The sequence below is a fragment of the Pelodiscus sinensis genome, chromosome 17 (genome assembly GCF_049634645.1).
Source record: "Pelodiscus sinensis isolate JC-2024 chromosome 17, ASM4963464v1, whole genome shotgun sequence".
Lineage (NCBI taxonomy): Eukaryota > Metazoa > Chordata > Testudines > Trionychidae > Pelodiscus > Pelodiscus sinensis.
In genome coordinates, this window is record NC_134727.1 from 41,269,103 (window position 1) to 41,282,084 (window position 12,982).

The 12,982-nt window shown below is 74.8% G+C and overlaps 1 protein-coding gene across 4 annotated transcripts in view; it reads left to right on the forward strand.

Annotated features, from left to right (window-relative positions):
• The window catches only part of UNC5A (unc-5 netrin receptor A), a 47,637-nt gene that overhangs the window by 33,881 nt on the left and 774 nt on the right, over positions 1–12,982 (forward strand). For all 4 annotated transcript variants that reach the window (XM_075900718.1, XM_075900717.1, XM_075900719.1 and 1 more), the window contains 9 exons: positions 516–680; positions 3,507–3,695; positions 4,432–4,731; positions 4,835–4,922; positions 4,999–5,167; positions 6,696–6,929; positions 11,145–11,294; positions 11,499–11,663; positions 12,422–12,600. In XM_075900718.1, coding sequence (XP_075756833.1) covers positions 516–680; positions 3,507–3,695; positions 4,432–4,731; positions 4,835–4,922; positions 4,999–5,167; positions 6,696–6,929; positions 11,145–11,294; positions 11,499–11,663; positions 12,422–12,600 — 1,639 coding nt within the window. The remainder of the gene's footprint in view (positions 1–515; positions 681–3,506; positions 3,696–4,431; positions 4,732–4,834; positions 4,923–4,998; positions 5,168–6,695; positions 6,930–11,144; positions 11,295–11,498; positions 11,664–12,421; positions 12,601–12,982) is intronic.

Below are 12,982 nucleotides of genomic sequence, written 5' to 3' on the forward strand. Positions count from 1 at the left end.
ATGGGGGCCGAGGGGAGGGGGCAGTGGAGAGGATGCTGTGAAGTGCAGTGGGGAGGATTCAATGAGGGGGCAGGTGATGGGGGCCGAGGGGAGGGGGCAGTGGAGAGGATGCTGTGAAGTGCAGTGGGGAGGATTCAATGAGGGGGCAGGTGATGGGGGCCGAGGGGAGGGGGCAGTGGAGAGGATGCTGTGAAGTGCAGTGGGGAGGATGCAGTGAGGGGGCAGGCGATGGGGGCCGAGGGGAGGGGGTAGTGGAAAGGGTGCAGTGAAGTGCAGTGGGGAGGATGCAGTGAGGGGACAGGTGATGGGGGCCGAGGGGAGGGGTCAGTGGAGAGGATGCTGTGAAGTGCAGTGGGGAGGATGCAGTGAGGGGGCAGGCGATGGGGGCCGAGGGGAGGGGGCAGTGGAGAGGGTGCAGTGAAGTGCAGTGAGGCAGATGCAGTGGGGAGGACAGTGGGAGCCAGGGGGTGGAACGCTGGCCCCGGTCCTGCCCACTGACTGGCACCCGTGTGCAGTGGATGGCAGGTGGTCGGGCTGGAGCCGCTGGTCGCTGTGCGCTCTGGACTGCACACACTGGCGGAGCCGGGAGTGTTCGGAGCCGGCGCCTCGCAACGGGGGCCAGGAGTGCCAGGGAGCCGAGCTGGAGACCCGCAACTGCACTGCCGAGCTCTGCAGCCACCGTGAGTGTCTCCTCCCCGGGCCCCCCATCCCCAGTGGTGCCCCCCACCTACCCGCCATGGGGCCTGGAGAGCGGCGGCTCCGGAGCCTGGGGGGGCCCTGCAGCCGCTGGACGTGAGTGCAACACCCCAGGCCAGAGCTCATGGGCCCTGCGGGGAGTGTTCAGCCCATGAGCCCCCCAGGGCCCTGCCCCCTGCAGCCAGGGACAGGCGCACCGATAGGCGGCTGCAGCACCGCGCCGAGCAGAGCCTGTTGGCGCAGGGACATTCAGCGCTCCCTGTGCCCCCCAGCCCCCCTCACACACCCCAGTGCTCCCTCTGCCCCCCAGCCCCCCTCACACACTCCAGTGCTCCCTCTGCCCCCCAGCCCCCCTCACACACCCCAGTGCTCCCTGTGCGCCCAGCCCCCCTCACACACCCCAGTGCTCCCTGTGTGCCCAGCCCCCCCTCACACACCCCAGTGCTCCCTGTGCGCCCAGCCCCCCTCACACACCCCAGTGCTCCCTGTGCGCCCAGCCCCCCTCACACACCCCAGTGCTCCCTCTGCCCCCCAGCCCCCCTCACACACCCCAGTGCTCCCTCTGCCCCCCAGCCCCCCTCACACACCCCAGTGCTCCCTGTGCCCCCCAGCCCCCCCTTACACAGGGGAGAGGTTCTAACCCATCCCCCAACTCCCCCTCACACACCCCAGTGCTCCCTCTGCCCCCAGCCCCCCTCACACACCCCAGTGCTCCCTCTGCCCCCCAGCCCCCCTCACACACCCCAGTGCTCCCTGTGCCCCCCAGCCCCCCCTTACACAGGGGAGAGGTTCTAACCCATCCCCCACCTCCCCTCACACACCCCAGTGCTCCCTGTGCCCCCCAGCCCCCCCCACACAGGCCGCGTGAGCTGGCGCGTTGGGCCCCGTCCGCAGCCAGAGGCGACTCCGCGGCCAGTCGAGTGGAAGGTTTCTCGGGTCTCCGACACGGGGCAGCGCAGGCTCCATGTTAACACCGGAGCCGGGGCAGAGCCTTAGTCCTCCTGGGGGGGCTCACAGGCCCCTGAGCCCCCCCGTCCTGCACTTAGTCTGCTTCCCCCAGCCAAGCCGGCGGGTCCCCAGGCAGCCCCCCTCCTGCGTCCCCTCCTTCCCCGACCAGGTGTGAAGCAGCCGGGCCATTGTCAGTGGCTCAGGAGCCCCCCTCCCCCGCTGGGCCCTGCACACACAGCCCCCCACTGCGCCCCCCTCCCCCCTCCGGGAGCGACCTGAGCGGGGTCACTGCCTGTGGCCTGGGCAAGTCGGCCCCGCCGGCTCCAGCAGTGGCTGACATGGGCGCTCCCCTCGGCTCGGGCCGGCTCCGCCCTGTTCGGCTGCTGCCCGACGTTGAGGGGGGTGGGAAGCGGAGCTGGGGGGGGGCAGCCACTTGCCGCAGCCGGAGTCCAAGGGGCCACGCCCCGGCAGGCGCTCCCCCTAGTTGCTAGTAGAAGCCGGGTGGGGGTGGCTTCTGCACGTAGCCAAGGCTCCCAGCTGGGGGGCGGGGCCGCGATCGGCGCTGGGAGCCTCTGGTCGGGTGCAGAAGCTGGGCTGGGGGGGGTGTGGCTGGGAGTCCCAGCCCCCCCCGCCCCGCCCGGCCCTGCCCGGATTTTGCGTGCGACCACAGGGCTCCCAGCGCCAATCGCGGCCCCGCCCCCGCCAGGCGCCCGCCGAGAACACCGGCCATTGCGCAGTGCACACTGCACGTGTCGGGGGTTGTCCGAATTGTCCTACCGCATGCAGGGCGCGAATCCCGGACTGTCCAGTAGAAACCGGACACCTGGCAATTCTAGTTGGGGAGACCCTGGCAGACCCTCAGGGCACCTCCCTGTGCAGACAGCGGGGGGCAGGGACTCGTCCCAGTCCTGAGGGTGCCGGAGCATAAAGGTCTCCAGCATCTGCTTCAGGGTCCCCTGGAACCTCCCCACCAGCCCGCTGGGCCGGGCGCCCTACGCTGGGGTCCAGGGGAGCCGGGCCCCGTGCGTCTCCCACAAGCACCGGAGCGGGGCCGACGTGAAGTGGATCCCTGGTCCGTGAGGACTCCTGGGGGACCCCCCCCCACTGAAAAGGGCCAGCAGTGGGTCTGCCCCCGTGTCTGCTCGCTAGAGGGCAGGGCCAGGGCCTCGGGGCAGTGGGGAGCCGTATCCATGGCTACCAGGGTGTATTTGCTCCCCGTCCGGGTGGCCTGGCCGACAGGCCCCGCTATCTCTAATGCTGCCGTCTGGAAGGGCCCCTCTTCGGTGGGCTGGTCGGCAGGTCCCGGCCGGGTCCCTCGGGCGTGTGCCGCGTCCCCGCGAGCCGTTAGCGCCGCCCACTCTGGGGCACTGCCCTCGGCGGGGTGGGTGGCGCCCGCTGCAGGGCCCCAGCCGGAGAACACGTCAAACCCAGGCCAGGGCCCGTCCTCGGCACGTCGCCCACCCCGCGAGCCCGGACAGGCACAGAATCCGGGGAGCTGCATTTCCTGTTCAGTCCAGCGCCGGGAGGGAATCCGGCTGCTCTGCTGTGTCCCCAGCTGGCGCCTGCGGTCCCCGGGCCAGGCCTGGCTCAGCTTTGGGGGGGCTGCCAGGGCCACCTCCCAGGCTGGGGGTTTGGAGGAAAGTCCGGTCGGTGCCTCCCCGCTCCGCTGCCCGGTGAATGTCCCCAGGCGGCCCCTCCCAGCCAGGCCAGGCTCCCTAGGGGGCTCAGAGCCGCTCTGTGCGGGGCCAGGCAGCCAGGCCCCCCCAAAGGCCTGGCCCCGCCCCTGCACCTGTGGGGTGCTGCCGCCCAGGGCCCCACAGCTCCAGCCAGAGCCCAGCCTGGCTCAGCGCGTTCTACCCCAGCCGCCTCCGGCCCCGAGGACGTGGCGCTGTACGTGGGGCTTGTGGCCGTGGCCGTCTGCCTGGTGCTGCTGCTGCTCGTGGTGGCCCTGGTTTGCTGCCGTCGCAAGGGCGGCCTGGACCCCGACGTGCCCGACTCGTCCGTTCTCACCGCTGCCTTCCAGCCCGTCAGCAGCAAGGCAGCCAAGGCAGGTGTGTGTGGCCTGGCAGGCACAGCGGGGCGGGGCAAGGCAGGGCGGCACAGCAGGTGCAGTGGGGTGAGGGGGTGGGCAGCCCAGGGTGGGGGGCGGGGTGGCACAACAGCCCAGTGGGAGGGGCAGGGAATCACAGTGGGCGTGGCGGGGGTGTGGTGGGCATGACGGGGCGTGGCATCACAATGGGCGTGGCAGGGCACCCGTGGCAGGGGCGTGGCATCGCAGTGGGCGTGGCGGGGGCGTGGCATCACAGTGGGCGTGGCGGGGGCAGGCGTGGCAGGGGCGTGGCATCACAGTGGGCGTGGCGGGGACAGGCGTGGCGGGGGCGTGGCATCACAGTGGGCGTGGCGGGGGCAGGCGTGGCAGGAGCGTGGCATCACAAGGGCGTGGCGGGGGCAGGTGTGGCGGGGGCGTGGCATCACAGTGGGCATGGTGGGGTGGGACGGGCGTGACGGCGGGGCATCACAGTAGATACAGTAGGGCTGGGCGGAGGTGGGGCAGGGGACGGGACAGTACACTGGGCGTGGCGAGGGCGGGGCATCACAGCGGGCACAGCAGGGCCGGGAGGAAGTGGGGCGGGGCAGCGGGGGGCATCCCATCCTGCTGGCACAGGGCCGTGCTGAGGGGCAGGGGGACGCCCGGGGGCCCCAGGACCCTTCCCACTGGCCTGACAACGGGCCGGAGCCCTGCGCACGGGGACAGCTGTGCCCGGCTCACCCTCTGCCCGCTCACAGGGCCGTCCCACCTGCTCACCATCCAGCCCGACCTCAGCACGGCCACCATGACCTACCAGGGCTCCCTGTGCTCGCGCCAGGACGGGCCCGGCAAGTTCCCACTGGGCAACGGGCACCTGCTGAGCCCGCTGGGCGCCGGGCGCCACACCCTGCACCACAGCGCGCCCGCCGCCGAGGGCCTGGACTTCGTCTCCCGCTTCGCCGCCCAGAGCTGCTTCCGCTCCCTGCCCCGGGGCGCTGCCAACATGGCCTACGGCACCTTCAATTTCCTGGGGGGGCGCCTGCTGATCCCCAACACAGGTACGGCCGCCCCCAGCCGCGCTCCTGGGGCACGGGGCGGGGGGCGGGGGGGCCGTGCCAGGGCCGCCCGCTGAGCCGAGCTGTGCCGTGTGCCCTGCTGCAGGGATCAGCCTGCTCATCCCGCCCGACGCCATCCCCCGCGGCAAGGTCTACGAGGTTTACCTGACGCTGCACAAGCAGGAGGACGTGAGGTAGGTGCTGGGCCTGGGCCCGGGGCTCTGGCAGCCGGCGCCGCCCCGGTCTCACCCCCTCCCCCGTCTCTGTCAGGGTGCCCCTGGCCGGCTGCCAGACCCTGCTGAGCCCCATTGTCAGCTGCGGGCCGCCGGGGGTGCTGCTCTCGCGCCCCGCCATCCTGGCACTGGGGCACTGCGTGGAGGCTGGCGCCGCCCACTGGAGCATCCGCCTGAAGAAACAGTCGTGCGAGGGCACCTGGGAGGTGAGTGCCCAGGGCACGGGGGGCTGGTAGTCGGGGTGCCAAGGGGACACCTAAGGCACTAGAGAGCGGACGCCCCTCCCCCGATCCCACCTGGGAAAGAACCTAGCCAGGGCCGGGGCTGGGTCCCCGCGTGGCGCCCCCAGGGCCGGGTCCTGACACGGAGCCCCCAGGGCCGGGTCCTGACACGGAGCCCCCAGGGCCAGGTCCCCACACAGAGCCCCCTGGGCCAGATCCCCGCGCGGAGCCCCCAGGGCCAGATCCCTGCGCAGAGCCCCCTGGGCCAGATCCCCGCGCGGAGCCCCCAGGGCCAGATCCCTGCGCAGAGCCCCCTGGGCCAGATCCCCGCGCGGAGCCCCCAGGGCCGGGTCCTGACACGGAGCCCCCAGGGCCGGGTCCCCGCGCGGAGCCCCCAGGGCCAGATCCCCGCGCAGAGCCCCCAGGGCCAGATCCCCGCGCGGAGCCCCCAGGGCCAGGTCCCGACATGGAGCCCCCAGGGCCGGGTCCCCGCGCAGAGCCCCCAGGGCCGGGTCCCGACACGGAGCCCCCAGGGCCGGGTCCCCGCGCGGAGCCCCCAGGGCCGGGTCCTGACACAGAGCCCCCAGGGCCGGGTCCCCGCGCAGAGCCCCCAGGGCCGGGTCCCGACACGGAGCCCCCAGGGCCGGGTCCTGACACGGAGCCCCCAGGGCCGGGTCCCCGCGCGGAGCCCCCAGGGCCAGGTCCCGACATGGAGCCCCCAGGGCCGGGTCCCGACACGGAGCCCCCAGGACCGGGTCCCCGCGCGGAGCCCCCAGCCAGGTCCCGACATGGAGCCCCCAGGGCCGGGTCCCGACACGGAGCCCCCAGGGCCGGGTCCCCGCGCGGAGCCCCCAGGGCCGGGTCCTGACACAGAGCCCCCAGGGCCGGGTCCCCGCGCAGAGCCCCCAGGGCCGGGTCCCGACACGGAGCCCCCAGGGCCGGGTCCTGACACGGAGCCCCCAGGGCCGGGTCCCCGCGCGGAGCCCCCAGGGCCAGGTCCCGACATGGAGCCCCCAGGGCCGGGTCCCGACACGGAGCCCCCAGGACCGGGTCCCCGCGCGGAGCCCCCAGCCAGGTCCCGACATGGAGCCCCCAGGGCCGGGTCCCCGCGCAGAGCCCCCAGGGCCGGGTCCCGACACGGAGCCCCCAGGGCCGGGTCCTGACACGGAGCCCCCAGGGCCGGGTCCCCGCGCGGAGCCCCCAGGGCCAGGTCCCGACATGGAGCCCCCAGGGCCGGGTCCCGACACGGAGCCCCCAGGACCGGGTCCCCGCGCGGAGCCCCCAGCCAGGTCCCGACATGGAGCCCCCAGGGCCGGGTCCCGACACGGAGCCCCCAGGGCCGGGTCCCCGCGCAGAGCCCCCAGGACCGGGTCCCCGCGTGGAGCCCCCAGGGCCAGGTCCCAACACTGAGCCCCCCAGGGCCGGGTCCCCGCGCAGGGTACCAGCTCTTGGTAGGAGGCTGGGCTGAGGCAGGGGTGTGGCTCCGTGCCCAGCTCCGGGTTCTGTGCCACAGGAGGTGCTGCACGTCGGGGAGGAGCCGGCCTCAGGGCTCTATTACTGCCAGCTGGAGGCCCAGGCTGCCTACATCTTCACTGAGCAGCTGGGACGCTTCGCCCTGGTCGGGGAGTCGCTCAGCATGGCAGCCGCCAAGCGCCTCAACCTCCTGCTCTTCGCGCCAGCCTCCTGCAGCTCCCTGGAGTACAGCGTGCGCGTGTACTGCCTCCGCGACACCCCCGACGTGCTCAAGGTACCCACGGCCCGCGCCCTACCCTGCGCCCTGCCCTGTGCCCTGCCCCGGCCCTGTGCTGCCCCTGCCCTGCGCCCTGCCCCGGCCCTGTGCTGCCCCTGCCCTGCGCCCTGCCCTGCGCCCTGCCCCGGCCCTGTGCTGCCCCTGCCCTGCGCCCTACCCCGGCCCTGTGCTGCCCCTGCCCTGCGCCCTGCCCTGCGCCCTGCCCCGGCCCTGTGCTGCCCCTGCCCTGCGCCCTGCCCCGGCCCTGTGCTGCCCCTGCCCTGCGCCCTGCCCTGCGCCCTGCCCCGGCCCTGTGCTGCCCCTGCCCTGCGCCCTGCCCTGCGCCCTGCCCCGGCCCTGTGCTGCCCCTGCCCTGCGCCCTGCCCCGGCCCTGTGCTGCCCCTGGCCTGCGCCCTGCCCTGTGCCTTTGTGACGAGTCGGGGTCCCTCCGATCCTGCAGCCCCGTAGCAGCAAGAACAGACCCCACCAGCCGGTAGAACGGGGGGTTATTGCTGCTCCAGGACACGGCCCAGCACAGACAGGACGTGGCTACAGGAGTCAGGGCCAGGATGCCTCAGCCCCCTTGAGATGGGTCCCTGGGCCCCTCGATTCCAGCCCCCTCCTTAGACTGGTTCCTTCATGAATCCAGCCCCAGACTGCCCTTCCCCCAACACTCACTTCCTAGTTCCCCTGCTGCCCTCAACCGGTCAGACCGGTTGGGTCGTAGGCAGCCCACCTGCTGGGCAGTGCTCCGGACACCGGCCAGTAGGGGTCACCCACAGCCCCCAGCCTGCCAGCGGCCCTGCCCATTTCGGTCCAGCCAGCCTCCTCCCCTGGGCCGAGTCCCCTGCGGGGCGGGAAGTGCTGGGGGGGTTCTGGGGCCTCCCCACGAGGCTCGTCCGGCCAGTCGCATGGGGTCGCTCTTCTGAGCAGTCCAGCTTTCACCGCTGGGAGCAGGGCCCATGCCCCACACTGCCTAGACCTGCCGGCACCGCTCCCTCGCCCGGGCCACCTAGTCTGCCCTCCCGAGCCACTCCCGGGACCCAGGGATTCGCATCCTTCCACCCAGTGTCTCTGGTGCCTGCTAGAGCAACAGCCTCATCCCAGGCCCGGCACTCAAGTCGCCCGTCTTCCTAGACTCCTAGCACCTGGGCAGCAGCACTTCTAACCTCTGCCAGTATTTAGCTCTCTGCCTGCCTGGGATGGCACTGAACGGGACTGCTCCTCTTCACCTCCTGCCTGTTTAACCCCTAGCCTCTGGCCTTTCCTCCGGGGTGGATCTCCGACAGGGAGTCTGGGGTCTCTGTGGGTCTGTCTACACCACCCCCCTAGCTCGAACTAGGCTGGTTAATGTAGGCAACCGGAGTTGCAAATGAAGCCCAGGATTTGAATTTCCCAGGCTTCATTTGCATGTTCCACGAGGAGTAGCGGTAGTTCGGAATGGGAAGCCTAGTCCAAACGCCCTAGTCCGGCCGCGTGTAGCCGCGGGCACGGCGTCCAAACTAGCGGACGTTTAAAAATGGTGGCGCTTGGCAACATGCAAATGAAGCCCGGGAAATTCAAATCCTGGGCTTCATTTGCAACTCCGGTTGCCTACATTAACCAGCCTAGTTCGAACTGGGGGCTAGTGTAGACAGACCCTGTCTGGGCGCTGTGCTCCCCCCTCCGCCCCTGCCAGCCTCGCCCAGCGCCTGGCTTCAAACCCCTCCCCCACGCTGGACACGTGGCATGCCGGGAATCGGCCCCTTGTGGGCCAGGTGGAGCCCGTCCCTCCTGGAGAGATTCCCCAGTAACCCTGAACCCCCCTCGTCAGCCCCACGGCTCTGCCTGCCCCTGCCCCTGCCTTGTGGCTCTCCCGCAGCCCGGACGGGGCCTCCAGGACCTGCCTTCGTCCAAGGGGCTCCCGCAGCCGCATTGCCAGGGCAGGCTGGGGGACGGGGGGGGGGGCGCTCAGTGAGGAGGCACCTGCGGGCTCTTTTCGCCCCTCCCCCCACAAGGTTGTTGGGTACAGCCAGATCCAGGACCTGTGCTGGGTGAGGACTGGGGGCCGGGTCCCTCGCTGGGCGCCCCCCCCCGGCGCCGGGTCCCTCACTGGGCGCCCGCCCCCTGGCGCCGGGTCCCTCGCTGAGCGCTCCCCCCGGCACCGGGTCCCTCGCTGGGCGCCCCCCCCTGGCGCCGGGTCCCTCGCTGGGCGCCCCCCCCCGGCGCCGGGTCCCTCGCTGGGCGCCCCCCCCCGGCGCCGGGTCCCTCACTGGGCGCCCGCCCCCCCCTGGCGCTGGGTCCCTCACTGGGCGCCCCCCCGGCGCCGGGTCCCTCGCTGAGCGCCCCCCCCCCGGCGCCGGGTCCCTCGCTGAGCGCCCCCCCCCGGCGCCGGGTCCCTCGCTGAGCGCCCTCCCCCTGGTGCCGGGTCCCTCGCTGGGCGCCCTCCCCCTGGCGCTGGGTCCCTCACTGGGCGCCCCCCCGGCGCCGGGTCCCTTGCTGGGCGCCCCCCCCCGGCGCCGGGTCCCTCGCTGAGCGCCCCCCCCCGGCGCCGGGTCCCTCGCTGAGCGCCCTCCCCCTGGCGCCGGGTCCCTCGCTGGGCGCCCCCCCCCGGCGCCGGGTCCCTCGCTGGGCGCCCCCCCCCGGCGCCGGGTCCCTCGCTGGGCGCCCTCCCCCTGGCGCCGGGTCCCTCGCTGGGCGCCCTCCCCCTGGCGCCGGGTCCCTCGCTGGGCGCCCTCCCCCCGGCGCCGGGTCCCTCGCTGGGCGCCCCCCCCTGGCGCCGGGTCCCTCGCTGGGCGCCCTCCCCCCGGCGCCGGGTCCCTCGCTGAGCACCCTCCCCCTGGCGCCGGGTCCCTCGCTGAGCGCCCTCCCCCTGGCGCTGGGTCCCTCGCTGAGCGCCCTCCCCCCGGCGCCGGGTCCCTCGCTGGGCGCCCTCCCTCTGGCGCCAGGTCCCTCGCTGGGCGCCCTCCCCCTGGCGCTGGGTCCCTCGCTGGGCGCCCTCCCCCTGGCGCCAGGTCCCTCGCTGGGCGCCCTCCCCCTGGCGCCGGGTCCCTCGCTGGGCGCCCTCCCTCTGGCGCCAGGTCCCTCGCTGGGCGCCCTCCCCCTGGCGCTGGGTCCCTCGCTGGGCGCCCCCCCCCGGCGCCGGGTCCCTCACTGGGCGCCCGCCCCCCCCCCGGCGCTGGGTCCCTCACTGGGCGCCCCCCCGGCGCCGGGTCCCTCGCTGAGCGCCCCCCCCCCGGCGCCGGGTCCCTCGCTGAGCGCCCCCCCCCCGGCGCCGGGTCCCTCGCTGAGCGCCCTCCCCCTGGCGCCGGGTCCCTCGCTGGGCGCCCTCCCCCTGGCGCTGGGTCCCTCACTGGGCGCCCCCCCGGCGCCGGGTCCCTTGCTGGGCGCCCCCCCCCGGCGCCGGGTCCCTCGCTGGGCGCCCTCCCCCTGGCGCCGGGTCCCTCGCTGGGCGCCCTCCCCCCGGCGCCGGGTCCCTCGCTGGGCGCCCCCCCCTGGCGCCGGGTCCCTCGCTGGGCGCCCTCCCCCCGGCGCCGGGTCCCTCGCTGAGCACCCTCCCCCTGGCGCCGGGTCCCTCGCTGAGCGCCCTCCCCCTGGCGCTGGGTCCCTCGCTGAGCGCCCTCCCCCCGGCGCCGGGTCCCTCGCTGGGCGCCCTCCCTCTGGCGCCAGGTCCCTCGCTGGGCGCCCTCCCCCTGGCGCCGGGTCCCTCGCTGGGCGCCCTCCCCCTGGCGCCGGGTCCCTCGCTGGGCGCCCTCCCCCTGGCGCCGGGTCCTTCGCTGGGCGCCCTCCCCCCGGCGCCGGGTCCCTCGCTGGGCGCCCTCCCCCCGGCGCCGGGTCCCTCCCTGGGCGCCCTCCCCCTGGCGCCGGGTCCCTCCCTGGGCGCCCTCCCCCTGGCGCCGGATCCCTCCCTGGGCGCCCTCCCCCTGGCGCCGGATCCCTCCCTGGGCGCCCTCCCCCTGGCGCCGGGTCCCTCGCTGAGCGCCCCCCCCGGTGCCGGGTCCCTCGCTGGGCGCCCCCCCCTGGCGCCGGGTCCCTCGCTGAGCGCCCCCCCCCCGGCGCCGGGTCCCTCGCTGGGCGCCCTCCCCCTGGCGCCGGGTCCCTCGCTGAGCGCCCCCCCCCCGGTGCCGGGTCCCTCGCTGGGCGCCCCCCCCTGGCGCCGGGTCCCTCGCTGAGCGCCCCCCCCCCGGCGCCGGGTCCCTCGCTGAGCGCCCCCCCCGGCGCCGGGTCCCTCGCTGAGCGCCCGTCTGCTGGCAGGAGGTGATGCAGCTGGAGAAGCAGCTGGGGGGGCAGCTGATCGGCAACCCCCGTGTCCTGCACTTCAAGGACAGTTACCACAACCTGCGCCTCTCCATCCACGACATGCCCAGCTCGCTGTGGAAGAGCAAACTCCTCGCCAGCTACCAGGTAGGGGAGCCTGGGCCTGCCGGCCTGACTCCCCCCCCCAGGGCTCCAGGCCCAGCTCTGCCCCCGCACAGGGGCTGAGGCGGGCAGGAGGTCCAGGCTGAGCAGGCCCCAAGCCCCGGGCGGAGGGAGACGCCCTGGTCTGCCCTGGCCACTGCCCCAGGCCCTGCTGCTGGCTGGGCGGCAGTGACCCCGGCTCCCCCGCAGGAGATCCCCTTCTACCACCTCTGGAGCGGGCTGCAGCCCTACCTGCACTGCACCTTCACGCTGGAGCGCCTCAGCCCCGCCACCTGCCAGCTGGCCTGCAAGATCTGGGTGTGGCAGGTGGAGGGCGACGGGCAGAGCTTCCACCTCAACTTCAACATCGCCAAGGTGAGCGGGCGGGCGCGGGGGCGGGGCCTTTGGGGGCGGGGCCTGCGGGGGTGCCGGGCGGGCACGGGGGCGGGGCCTGCGGGGGTGCCGGATGTGGGGGCGGGGCCTGCGGGGGTGCCGGGCGGGCACGGGGGCGGGGCCTGTGGGGGGGGGCGGATGTGGGGGCGGGGCCTGCGGGGGTGCCAGGCGGGCGCGGGGGCGGGGCCTGCGGGGGTGCCGGGCGGGCGCGGGGGCGAGGCCTGCAAGGGGGCGGACGCAGGGGCGGGGCCTGCGGGGGTGCCGGGCGGGTGCGGGGGCGAGGCCTGCAGGGGGGGGCGGGCGCGGGGGTGGAGCCTGCGGGGGTGCCGGGTGAGCGCGGGGGCGGGGCCTGCGGGGGTGCCGGGTGAGCGCGGGGGCAGGGCCTGCGGGGGGCGGGCGCGGGGCCTTCGGGGGTGCCGGGTGGGGGCGGGGCCTGCGGGGGGGCCGGGCAGGCGCGGAGGCGGGGCCTGCGGGGGGTGCCAGGCCAGGGCTGGGGGCAGGTACCCGGCAAGGGAGGGGGCCCCGTGGCCCTGCATTGTGCTGCTGCTGTGCACTCGGTGCACGGATTGGAGCAGGCAGCAGCTGCCCGGGGGCCAGGCTGCAGCTTGGCAGGGTGCCCCGCCCTGCCGAACGCCCCCAGGAGCTGACAGCTGGGGGAGAGCCCTGGGGGTGCTGCCTCCCCTCCCCGGCTGGGGCACGGCTCGGGGCTCTTCTCACCCCGCTCCCTGCCGGACTCCTAGGACACGAGCTTCTCCGACTGGCTGGTGCCCGACAGCGAGGTCGGCTCCCCGGCCCTGGTGGGGCCCAGTGCCTTCAAGATCCCCTTCCTCATCCGCCAGAAAATCGTCAGCAGCCTGGACACGCCCTGCGCCCACGGGGCCGACTGGAGAACGCTGGCCCAGAAACTCCACCTGGACAGGTACGGGGCAGGGAGTGATCCTGGGGGCAGGGAGCGACCCCAGGGGCAGAAAGGGGGGCAGGGGGTGATCCTGGGGGCAGGGGGGTAAGGAGCGACCCTGGGGACAGGGAGTGGCCCCAGCCATGGTCTCTTTCAGGACTGTCACAGGCCCAGGGCAGCGTGCCGGGAGCGGGGGGGCCTGGTGGCCTTGCCCTGTTCTGCGCCCCCTGAAGCTGGCGGGGCTCCCGGAAGGGGGTGGTGGCCCAGCAGGGGGAGGTGCAGGCAGCAACCCCCCCTCTGGGAACGGGGCCCCACCCAGGCCTGCAGACCCACCTCCTGGGAGAGCAGGGGGGCCCCGGCCCTGGCAAGCCCCGGGCTGACGCCCCCTCCCCTCTCCCCACAG